Here is a 12813-nt window from a genome sequence, read left to right on the forward strand (position 1 = left end):
AAGGAGTCACAAGATAGAGACCTGATTAGGGCACACTTCCGAACTATCCCGAGGAATCACTAACCTATCAGAAAATGTATTGAGCATCATGCTGCAGTAAAAGAGAATTCACCATGGCATTTCTTTGATGTGATTCTCATATAGTGTTAAAGTGGAGCCTCTATGATAGTATTGTTTATGCTGGAATATTGGTGGCCCATTTTCACCTGTTTACAAGAGACTGGTCCATGGGTAGGGCTCTGGACCATGATTAAGGAAGTGTGGCTCTGTTCCTGGCCTTGGGCAAGTCATGTCCTTTTCTGTGCCTCTAATTGCCCGCTAAGCCTTTGACTGTCTTGTCCATTTAAATTATAAATTTTTAGGGCACGTTTTTTCACAATATTTAGTATATTGGGACCCCAATCTAAATTAGGGCCTCTAGGCACTATTGTAATACAAATAGCTTATGGGGCAATATACTATTTACATTTCCTTTAAAAGTTGTATGGTGACTTGTCCCTGGTTAGGGACTATTATTAGAGTGTGTTCCTCTTGTAACTTTACACTAGCTTGATGTATAGATCTCAAATTCTGCCTTTTTCATAGATAGCTTTGTCTGTACAGGTATTAAAGCTGTTTGTGGGACTGAACTGTTATGTTGTTGTCTCTGTAATTGCATACCCCTTTATTTTCTCTGTAACATTGCTAAATCCTACATAGATAAACTATCAAAATATGGAGAGACTGAGGTATTGAGAGAGACACCAGCTGGGAAGCCAAATGTTTCACATAAAAGTCAGAGCTACAGGGAGCAAAATGCTTCCAGAAAAAAACCATTGGCGTTGCAAGGCAGATCAAAAACCTTTCAAGGAACAGTGAAAGATACAGATCTGAAGATTTTGCAGACTCATGAAGAATCAACACTCTCTAAATCGTTAGATAATTCTCAGTTCTCTGCTGCATGGGTTTCTTCTCAGACCATGCAGCAAATGAATACTAATCTTAATCAGGAGGAGTCAGATGAGCAGAAGTCTCCACACAAGGAGTTTCACACAGCAGTCATCAAGGCATTAAGCTCCAATCCTGACCTTTTGGCTGAGGAGTCAGGTACTAATGAATATGGTACCACTGAGTTTTCAATCAAGGGGAAGCCATCTTGCTTAATCTGCACTTATGGAGTCTCTGCTATCTCTGGACATGTTTAGCTTGGCTTATTACTTGTGGGGCTGATTTAATTTAATTGGTGGATTTTTTTCTTGGCTGGATGAACTGTGTAGAACATAGAGATTTCCTCAGTACCAGACTTTCTAAAGGCAGCTTTTTATGTTTTACATTAACAATTACTTCTTTAGTAGGCACCTATTATTGAAGCTGAAAGGGAGTGGGGTGGATGGATCATTTTTAATTTGGGGGGGGAGATCTCAAACCACTTAAGAATCCATTTGCAATAATTGCAGTTTATTGCATGTTACACTTGTGATTATCTGTGCACCTTTCCATTCGTTGCTTTCAGTAATAGACATTTTGTTTAATCCAAGTTTCTGCCAATAAACTCAAAGCAAGCAAAAAATTTAATATTCTATAATTTTAGATTTGGTGCCCTTCATATAGTTATTTCTTCTTTGGCTCTTAGCCAGCAGCCTCCTCCCTCTAGAACAGTATGTCCCAATGCTGGGCCCCAAAATAGTGTGGAAACTGTTATATAATCATTTCAGTCCATTTTACTGAAAAATTTTTGGAGTAGAAATAGTTGGATAACATAATATCTATAGCGGGTAAAATCACAATAGTGTTGGTCTACACCTTAACTTTGGCTTGTTTTGGAATTATTTGGCATTCGGTCAGAATTTTCATTCAGCAACAGTGAAAGATTGTGTGTAGTGGTAAGTTGTTTTTTCCCTGCATCCCTAAAGAAGAATCCTGTGTGCTCTTTTTAATTTCTATCCTGATTCATCTGTAGAACCTTCAGAAGATGCCAGAGAACCGAAAGAAAAGAGTGTTCCTGACCACACTTCAGCCCGTACTCCTCCCAGCACTCCAGTTAAGCTAGAAGAAGGTATGTTCCATTTAACTGGGGTGGGAAAGACTTACATAGCAACACCTGTATTGACGGAAGCATGAAAAAATAATATTTAATGGAGGAATGAGTTCAGTTTTTTAACAATCTGTAGAGCTGCTTGACTAAATGTAATAGTGGCAATGTTCACAATAGTAAAGAAATGTGCATTGTCATTAGATAGATACTCCCCATTTCAAAATTGCCTAGTCATCTTGTTAAGTCTTGGAACAGATTTGCTCCTTTGAGCACTCTGAGTAAGATGTGGCTGCTGTTTTGAAGTGACACGTTAAGTCTAATGATGAAGCAGAGTTTTGCTGAACGTGATTAGATAGTTTAGTAAATCCTGCTCACTGGTTGCACATTTCTTAAACATTATTGTATTTGGATTACACCTATGAGAATATTTTTCTGTCCCAGTTTAGCTCTTAGTTTGATTTGTTAACACGATGTAAAATTATCAGAAAAAAATAAGAAAAGGGCCTACCACTTCTGTTTCTGTTATCCCATGGAAAAAATAAGATAAAAGTAACAGTCTGTTAAACAGGTGTAATCTAATTTCTGTTTTATGTTTCCTTTACCTTGTTCATTGGAATATATCACTTGTCTATTATGAAGTCTGCCATGCACTACTTCATCTCATTCTGTTTTCTGTAAGAATGTTTCCAATCATTCTTTTAATTTAACACAATGGCTGTGATGAATGCATAGATTCTCTACTTGTGCTTTTTTCTTCTTGTGGCTGCGTTAAACAGGAGATGGATATGCTAAAGAGTACCTGTTACCATAGTAAGTATCATCCCATACTCTGACCTGTTTGTGCTTCTTTTCTGAAGTTCTCTGGGCTTTGCTTCATTCTCTTGCATCTCTGTTGTTTGAGTTTTGTTTTCTGTTTGTGTTTTTTTAAAAAAAGGCATTTTTACAGTCAATGATAGACACTAATTCCTTCCATTATTACTTTCTTGGAATTCTAGGTCACTTGCATAAACTTTACATTAAAATGTGCTATACTGTTGAAAGAGACTGTGAAAGTGTCCTAATGAGATTCCATGTTTGTCCTGTCTTTCGGTGACTGTATCTGGCTAGTGATTTGTAACAGGAAAATCTGAACTTTGTTCTGCGTGGCTCTGATACTACTAGTAAGATTCTAAGATTGGAACTTAATTAAAATTGTGTTGAATAAGCTAGATATAAATGAGCTTTCTCTTTAAGCTATGTTGGCTTTACAGGGCTAACGAAAGTAAACTTCATGTATATGTGAATTTCCCTATCTTAAGCAGCTATGACTGAATGCAATGAGAGTTGGGGCTGACAGGAGATCTGTTGGAAGCAGGTGCCGTTTTTATGTAGTCAGTTTTCTGACTACAACCACACTTAAAGTATACCATTTTGAAAAGCGTACTCCTATAGTGGGAACCCTATAGCATCTGTTTGTATAAAAATCTACTTTACCCCGACGTTTCCATTAGGGCCAAAACTGCAGATAGAAGTTGTAATGGTATTACTGCATCACAGTATGCATGTGTTGTGTGTGTTTGCGTGCGTGCTGTTGTTTCTAGAATATATTTTTAAATTTTAAAGTATTGTCCTGTTGTCGCTGAAATATTTTTTTTTTCCTGGAAGATGTAATTTGGAAAACTTCACTTGATGTATTAAAGTCACTGAGCAAAATAACGAATCTTGTACACATTTCTGATTTTAAAACTTTGCCCATTCTTTAGCTAAATTAGGAAATCCATGTTTCATTCTAGTGTACAGTGATTCCATCTTGTTAAATAATTTAGGGACTGTTTCAGAGGCTGGGTGGGATAAGTCTCTTGGAAAGACAAGTTAAAATTATTTTTCTATAACTGTAATGCTTGATAGTGGCAAAACCTGTTTAAATTCTGGTAGCTTCCTATACTTTCATTTAATGAACAAATTGAAAGGTTGACGGTTATTCCTTTAGAAGAACCAAAAACCTGCCTACCTGAAAATCAAATGTGGTACATGCACTAAAAATTAGTTTAATGTCTTCCACTTCAATTCCTGAAGAAATAAAAATCATGACTAGAAAGTTGGTAATGATAAAAAGACAATATGATATACTATAATTGAAGTGCTGTAAATGGTCATAAAGAGTTAATCAGATTAACATTCCATGAGGCAACTGATAACATACATGATGGCTTCCTCATTTTCCTGGCTTTCAAATCTTGTCTGCATCATAACAGAATTTTAAACTTCTAACTTTACCATTCTGAGCATTTGGCTTGATACTGAGTATTAAGTAGATATTGTGGGTTTAACAGCAGAAATTAGCACTATTCTAGCAAATATTTATCATACATTCACAGAATAATGTCTTCTAAAACACAGTATAAGGAATTTTCAGTATAGTCCTGCAAGATTAAAGGACACATTCTCATTAGAGACATTCTCATATTCTATAGATAGTCACCTCTCAAAGCCTTGAACATAAAACCTAGTGCTCTCACCCAGTTTCCCTCTTGACTGTGGAAGATCTTGAATTTTTTAAATTGAGGATTATTAGCCCAGTTTTTCTCGCAGCTCACAAACTCCTATGGCCTGGCTGTCACCCACTTTCCTTTTTATGCTCTACTAGCTTGGATGGAGTTGACACAGGTAATGGGACTCTTATTAATTTGTGCTTTTTACACAGGCAGGAATAAAGTGCATTGTGTTCTAAAAAAGTGCTCAGTGCAGACAGGATTGCTTCATAGTGAAATGTATGTAATATTGAAAAGTAGAGTATCGTTAAATCTCCCTGAAGACAGGGAGGTTCTACTGTAGACTAGTGAATAATGTGAACAGGGCCATAGCAAGGCCTGAGTATCACTTTAGCACCATTTAAGCAATGGCTGATGCTTCGCACAGGGATGAAATCCCGCTAAGTGAACCCATGTCATAGAAAAGGCTGCATCACAAAACATGCTTAGTTAATTTGACAGAGTATATTGATTATATTTATAAGACCTTATAACACAATAATAAATCTTTTCAAGATAATGAAACCATTACAATAGCAGACTTCATTATAAAGTCATCTTTTTAAATCTTCCCTGAGAAGCTCCAGGGAAATACTAGGATTTTTATAAGGATGGGCAAAGTAAGAATTAGTAAGATTCTCACACATCAAGCCATGGATCTAATGTTTGTATAATTTGCTCCATCCCAATAAATTAAAATAATTTAAAATTTAGGAGTCTAGTGACAATCTCGTTAATGCCAATGGCAATTGTAGATTTAGTTCCCTGGTCACTGTGCTAAAAATTCTCAAATCATTTGCAAAAGAAGCTACATTACTATATTTTATTTATAAATATTTGACATTTACTCCTAGCACTTTAGAACATTACAGTTGGATTCAACTTTATTTGCTGTCTGGCAGGAAATTGAAAATAACCTTTTGAATGTTCCACTTACATCTCTGTGCCCAAAGGTGAAGTAGACTAGATAGATTTCAAAAGCATTATGTAAGTTAAATGAGCTAGACTTTCACACACAGCACTCACTAAATGATAGCTTCACCTTAATGTGTGTTGGAGACCAGCATACTTGAACTAAATATTTCATATCAATCCATCCATTAGACACACTGCAGGACCAGACTTACAAAGATGACAGTGATGCTGCAACTTTCAAGCAAACCCTCCCAGACCTCACCCCCGATGAGCCTTCAGAAGCACTCAGCTTTCCAACCTTCAGAAAGGAGGAGGAGGAAGAGGAAGGTAGGTGCAGTGAAGATCTGACCAAAAGCCAGACTGAGTTACCTGAAACAGAAAATCAAGAGCCCCGGTCCCAACCTGCTGAAGAGGCAACAACACCAACAGCTGAGGAGGGGACAGCTGCTGATCCAGGTAGTGATGAATCTCCAGGAAAATCCCCATCCAAAAAGAAAAAGAAGTTCCGCACTCCTTCCTTCCTGAAGAAGAACAAAAAGAAGAGTGACTCCTGAAGGCCTGATGTACTGCAGAAACACTGTCCTATTTTAGAATCTAAATTCATTAACCACTAGAATGTACCAGATTGTACTGAGCATTTTGTCTCATTATGTAAAGGAATGCAACAAATCAAGCAACCAACCCCTCAAGTTATAACTTCATTGTTTAAGGTTATAACAGGAAATTAACATGCAGAAAGGTGCTAAACCTGTGTACTCAGCAGTGAACCACAGATTTGAAGCTTAATTTATAAACAAAGTTAAATGGCTTCCATGTGGAAGACATTGAACAACTGTTTTTAATTTAAAGACCACACTGCTTTATGTAAGAACACAAGTATTTTTGATTAGGCCATGTTCACAGTGCAGTAGCTGCTCACTCCAGAACATGCTCTTTTCCAATGTTATACTTGCCTGTCACAAAGAGGTTCTTTTTTAAATAATGCATTTTAGAGAGGGGGCACATTCTTGAACAGAGATGTATGCTTCTACAATATGTCACTACTCTAGTCAAGCTTTGAGACTATTCATACCATATCCCTCTATCTTCTCCCTACCTCCTCCTTCCCCATATAAGAAGATAAAAGCTGTCTTTCACCCATATTCTGGTACCTGAATATGAGACACATCAAGGGGCTACTAACTTTGAATAATACTCTCCTATGAGAACAGTGGGTTTGTTAAAAAGATATGATATAGTTGGAACTTAAACTTAACCTTGTGGTGTAAAGAACTGAACGGGTGATGGTGTTTCCTGATGATATTGTGCATTCAAAGAACCTTAACTTTTCTAATAAATGTAATATTGTGAAATCTATTTTACAGACCCTCTTCCCTAACCAAAATCAGAGACCATCAGATATCAGTTGCATAGCAATTTGGTCTTTAAGTACAGGTTGAAAACAATTGTATTTTAGATTTTTGGGACACTTTTAATTGATGACCTAGAGCATGAACAGTTTTAGATTTGGTCTTTAGTGCAGTTGTCATTGTTTTGATAAAACTTTGCTGGTTGCAGATGCAAATACATTGCATATAAGCTGCATTTTCACTCCCTTCCCTATTGTAAACACAATACAATGAACACTTAACCTGTGTTTTTATATTACCTTTTTTTTCTTTTCACTTACAGTAGCTCATGTTTCTTGTTTTATGTTGCCAGCAGTAGTTAAATCAGGAACAGAAATCCTTCCTAGAGTCCTTAGAGGTTCATTTGCCACAGGTTTTCCATAAGTATTTAGCATGTAGCAAAGCGAGGAAAATCTCACTTTCACCTCTTATTTGCCATCCTCTTCTACGTACAACTATGATTCTCTGTCACTGAGCACATTCAGAGATCAATCTTCAAGTTACCTTTTGGAAAGACAAAACATCTTCATTTGTTGTACACATGAACTTTTCAGAAACCATAATGAATTTACCCTGGATATAAACAAATTGCCTCCAAATGTCAGTTCAAATTACACATTTTTATTTGTAACAGCAGAAAACAAGGGGGAAAAACCCTCCATGGGGGGGAAAAAAGTTGGCTTACATGCAATGACTATAATTAAAATAAAATTCAATAATGTATGTATCACATAGGGTTATATAAAATGCCTGTTTTATAGTGAGAAAAATAGCAGATTGTGAATGCCTTGCAATTGGTGCAGTATGAAAGCTGTGAGTAGTAAACAAGTTCAGCTTTATAGTGCAAAAATAAAGCCTATATTAGGCCTCAGATATATTGATAACTTGGACCAAATTAAAGTGATAAAAGGAAAACAAATGTACAGGATATGACATTAGCACTGCAAGGTGTCCAGGTGAGGGGCAAAGAGGTTTAGTGGCAATTATTACAGAAATCAGACATCTGTTTTGGAATAGGTAGAGTAAGATGAAATTAGAAGCAACAGCAAATCACTGCTTAAGAGTGACACCTAAACAATAATGTCTAATAAGGACTGCATGGCGCTAATGGCTTTGAGCTTATATTCTAACCTTCTGTGTCCTCTGTATACTAGGAAGCATACAGTACTTATCTTACTTTGCTAAATTGTGTTTTATTGCCAGGGTCATAATTTCATTACTAAGCCATTGCTACATGTTTCAGTTAATAATGGAGTCCTTTTATCTTTGACCACATATGCAATGATTTGATTCTAATTTTGTAGTTTGTTCTTTCAATTCTTTGTATTACACTATGAAATCTGGTTGTGTACGGTATGGTTACACACTTGGGGGGAACAGTCGTGTATTTTTTCTTTCTTGTATCATTAAGTTTTACTCACAAATAAAATTCTTCTTTAAAAGAGTAAGGGTTTTTCCTCCGTTTTTGAAAGCTGGGGAACAGTTTTAATGTCCAGAATCTCTTTGGGAATAGTGCTCTAACCATTTTACTTGAATGGCTAAAACTATTTTCTTGAGCAAAGTATCTAGTACAGTAAAACTTCAATAGTCTGGCATCCAATTGTACGGCACTCGCGATAGATCAGCATCAAAATGGCACGAGCCTAGTGAATGAGCTTCGGCAAAAAACGAGTCACAAGACAGCAGCTGGACCGAGCGAAACCAGTCGGGACCAAGTTTAGTCTGCCACTGGCATTGTGACACGCTGGATGGTGCTTGTGCTACAATAAAAAGGGTAAAAATACTTTAGAGTGTGTGTGTGTGTGTGTGTGTGTGTGTGTGTCGGCACCACCTATGTCCCAAAGGTTCTGGATTATCGGAAGTCTACTGTATTTTGCTTATAGTAAATTGGTTGCTGTTAAAGTTCCATACCAGATACTGATTTCTGATGTTATGGCTGGAGACCTTGAATGGGGCATGTAATAAGTGGCGGAGGGAGACGTGCATGTCAGAACTTTGAGGGAACATGTAGACAGAATACAAAAGCCTCCTTCATATTGCAGTCGTTGTCCTTCTGGAGAATTAGCTGTATCAGAGGGTTTGTCTAGACACAAGATTTTTTTGAAAAAAGTGGTCTTTTTTCAAAAAAACTTCCCCTGCATCTAGACTGCTGCTGCATTCTTTCAAAAGAATGCGGCAGTTTTTTCAACTGCAGAAAACCTCGTTTTACGAGGAAGAATACCTTTTTTTTTAAATTGCTCTTTTGAAAAAAGGCACTATGTAATGCAAACTGTGCTTTCTCAAAAGAGACTGCCTGGATGCTCTTTCGAAAAAGTGGCTTGCTTTTTCGAAAGTACTGGTTGTAGTCTAGACACTCTTTTTCGAAAGAGACTTGCAGTCTAGACATAGCCTGAGAGAGCAACTGTAGGATCCCTAGTCACTTCCAGGTTAGTATAATTCTGCCTACTGGAAACAACCTATTAGATTAATCTTATTCATTAAACTGCTGTCCAGAAAGTGACAACGCTTGGGTGGAATATGAGCTCAGGTGAAAAAACTAAGAGTTCTCATTTGAAGTCTTGCCTATTAATTTCACCCTCAGTCTGTGTGCAGTAGTTTAGAGGTTTGAAATCTCTGAACAAATGCCATAGTTTGCTGAAATACTATGGGGAGGACATAGCTGCTTTTCACTCTGGTAAATTTACATTCTCTGCTTTTTGAGTGAATTCACAAGCAACATAATATTATCGTGTCCTTTTAGAATTTACATTTTTTCCACAAGGCAGGGAAATACTCTGCCTTTATCAATAATTTTTTTAGGACATACCTGGAATATTAGTCACTAATTCTGTTTTTAACTAACACTCTAAGAATACAAAGTAAAAGTTTGCCACAACCAGGAAGTTGCAGAAATCTTTTTCCAGGGCTGTGTTTTTTTTTTAAGTGATGGATTAAAACCTGCATAATAGGAAATGATAGACATGTTCAAATTTGAGACATTTAATAAAAGTGAGTCCTAAATTTTATATATAAAGTCTCTAGCTTACTTTTGTTTCCTGTATTATATATGAGTGTAAAACCTACCAAAACCCAAATTATTTCCTTGAGCAGGTACAAATGTGTTTGAGGTCTGTCTCAATTTTTTTGGCATAAAAAACCCTCACGAGTATATAATAGGCATCTAAAATATTGTCAGAATAACACCATATAAACACGCCTGTTTAAATTATGTTGGTAATTTATTTCAAAGTACCTGTCAGCATATCTGTAACAATATAGATACAGTAAATACAGAAATTCCCCCAGGAATACAGAGTTAAAGGAACTCCTATGACAAACCAGTTCCTGTTTTTCTGCCCCCTTCTCTCTCCTTCCATCCTCCCCAGAGTCCAGCCAGAGGTCCAAATACATCGTACCTTCTCCCAAGAGTCCTCAGTTGCAGGACCCCACTTGCCAATTCCCCCAAGAGCCTAGCTGTGGACCCCTTTGGCCAGGGATCCAGCAAGAGAAACAGCCTGATGCTTGGTCCCAGGCTTGTATGGAGTTTCCTGCATGTCACCATCTCCTTCGCTGAGGATCATGCCTGGAACTGCAGCTGCCACGAACTCTCTGGCTCTCTTCCCCTCCCCCCTGACAGTGTCTTCTTTGTGCGGCTCTGCGGGGTCCAGCAACATTGCAGCCCATTTCTGAAAATTCTGCATTGCGCAGTGGTGCAGCATTCTCCAAGGAGTGATTACACTGGTTTGGGTTCACATTTTATTATTTTAGTCACAGGTTCACTCAAAGTTTTGTCTGCAATAGCACAACCTCAGGTTATGATCTTGTCAGAAGTCAAGCTAAGCAGTTGAACAGACAGGCTGTATCTATACTTACCACACCAGAGAACAACCTTCTGGCATCAACTTAGCAAGTCTAATTAAAGCCTGCTAAATCAAATACTAAGGACAGTTCAGGTTGGCTCCTGTACTTATCACAGTCATGAGAAATAAGGGAAGCAGACAGGAGCATTTGCTATTAGCTTCTCTCTGTGAAGATGGCACCAAGCTTAGTTTAAGGTAAGCTGAATCCAGCTGTGTGTTTTACATAGCTGGAGTTGCATACCTTTAGCCTGACCTTGCAGTTCTAGTGTAGACCTGGCCTCAGATATTTTAGGAAGTAGTATGGTGGCACTCATCCCTCTGAAACTGGATTTAGCCAATGCTCTGATATGGGTCAGTGTTTCTGAATAGACTTTTATTAAAGGAATACTGAGCAGACTGGCCTTCAAACCTTGTGATAAGCAAAATTCCTGTGAAGACTGCTTAGAAGAGTAGGGCTGTTAGTTCTTCCGTGTTAGCCAATTTACATTTTCCCTTGCTACCACTGGCGGACCCAAATGAGATTTTGGGTAAGTTAGTCTTCACATGGTTGTATAGTGTTAAGGAATTAGACTAGCTGGCAATCTTCTCCCTGGTGCCTATATGTAAGGGATGGAGTCCTTCTAGATGTAGTCTGGAGTGTTTCAGAGTCCTTCAGACTGAAAAAAAGTATTGTTACAGGGAGATTAGCTGTCTATCAATGTTTTTTCAATTACAGGCAGTCCCTGGGTTACGTACAAGATAGGGACTGTAGGTTTGTTTTTAAGTTGAATTTGTACGTAAGTCGGAACTGGCGTCCAGATTCAGCTGCTGCTGAAACTGACCAGTGGCTGACTACAGGAAGCCCTAGGCAGAGTTTCTCTGCCCCGGGGTTTCTGGAATCAGCTGCTGATCAGTTTCAACAGCAGCTGAATCTGGATGCCTGGAACAGAGCAGCTGAGGCGCTGCCAGATAGGTCCCCGCAGTGCCGCACCTCGGCGCTGTGGGGACCAACCCGGCAGCACCCCAGCTGCTCTGTTCCAGGTGTCCCCAAGTCGGGGACTGCCTGTATTTGTGTTAAAGCCTGGAAGACAAACAGTGCTGTGTAAGAGGGAGCAGAAACTACTCCACTAATAAGGAATTTGATCCTTACTCCCCTGCTAGAAGCAATCCTGCTCTGCCAATGAGTTGGTTATGAGGATGAGCAAATTAGTTGGAGCGTGGAGAGGAGCAAGGGTCTAATAGTCCCAAACCTATAAGGTACAAATAAGTACACCCACGTGCCTCTGCCTCTCTATGCCTATTTTCAATATCCTTCTGGAGTGAGCTTTTGTGTCCGATTTAAACTCTGGACTTCTCAGTCATAGATGAGCCCAGAAAACTGCATATACCTCAGACACAGGGAAATGTCACTGCCTGCAACATTTTAAGATCACAGCTGGTCTTACTGTATATCCAGGGTTCAAACAAAAACAAAGATAGTTGATAAGGTACTAGGATTACAAAACCACCTCTGAAGTCATTGTATTTGGACAGTGATTCACTGGCTCACTTCTATAATTCATCCCATCTCTGTAGCAGTTTAAAAAAAAATGTGAAAGGCAAGACAACCAGGAGATGACAAAAACCTATTAGTGAATTGCTCTGCTTGCAGTGATTGAGATCACCTGGAGGAATGAAGAAGGAAAACAAACATTCTGAACTTCTGATAAGGTTCCTAAATAAATGGAGCTAGTCTACACTGTGAAGTTGTAACTTGATTTTTCAAATAAAGAAACATGCTGCTGACCATCTCATGGATGGCATGGAGACTAGGACAAAGCATGGTTAGCACTGTCAGCTACTTAGCTTCTTTACCATGATGGTCAAAGAGTATAATTTTGCAAAGGAGAAACATCCATATTAAACCTTTTGGGGTCATCGAAGAGCAAGGCCAGGACCTGTGAGTTAAGGAGAAAGACAGGCCTTGAAGGGACTAGGGCAGCGGTGGCCAACCTGAGGCTCACAAGCTGCATGCAGCTCTTCTCTTCTCTCGCCCCCCCCCCCCCAATGGCTCGAAAGCAGCCCCTGTGCCCCCCAAAAATGGTCCTCTTGTCCCAGCTCCCTGTGCTGACTTGGGCAGGGGAGCTGTACAGTGCAGCCATGAAAGCTGCAGAAATAAAGTGGGAGCC

The 12813-nt window shown here is 38.7% G+C and overlaps 1 protein-coding gene across 14 annotated transcripts in view; it reads left to right on the top strand.

The window, feature by feature from the left end:
* The window catches only part of ADD1 (adducin 1), a 99291-nt gene extending 91020 nt beyond the window's left edge, over positions 1-8271 (top strand). For 5 of the 14 annotated variants that reach the window (XM_075930842.2, XM_075930841.2, XM_075930844.2 and 2 more), the window contains 3 exons: positions 700-1086; positions 1940-2035; positions 5629-8271. In XM_075930842.2, coding sequence (XP_075786957.2) covers positions 700-1086; positions 1940-2035; positions 5629-5993 — 848 coding nt within the window. In that variant the 3' untranslated portion in view covers positions 5994-8271. Of the gene's footprint in view, positions 1-699; positions 1087-1939; positions 2036-2790; positions 2826-5628 lie in introns of those variants that run through there. The other 9 variants (XM_075930853.2, XM_075930854.2, XM_075930855.2 and 6 more) reach the window with 3 other exon arrangements.
* The last annotated feature ends 4542 nt before the right edge of the window (positions 8272-12813 follow it).

This window comes from Pelodiscus sinensis, chromosome 4 (assembly GCF_052426305.1).
Source record: "Pelodiscus sinensis isolate ZL-2025 chromosome 4, ASM5242630v1, whole genome shotgun sequence".
NCBI classification, from domain to species: Eukaryota; Metazoa; Chordata; order Testudines; family Trionychidae; genus Pelodiscus; species Pelodiscus sinensis.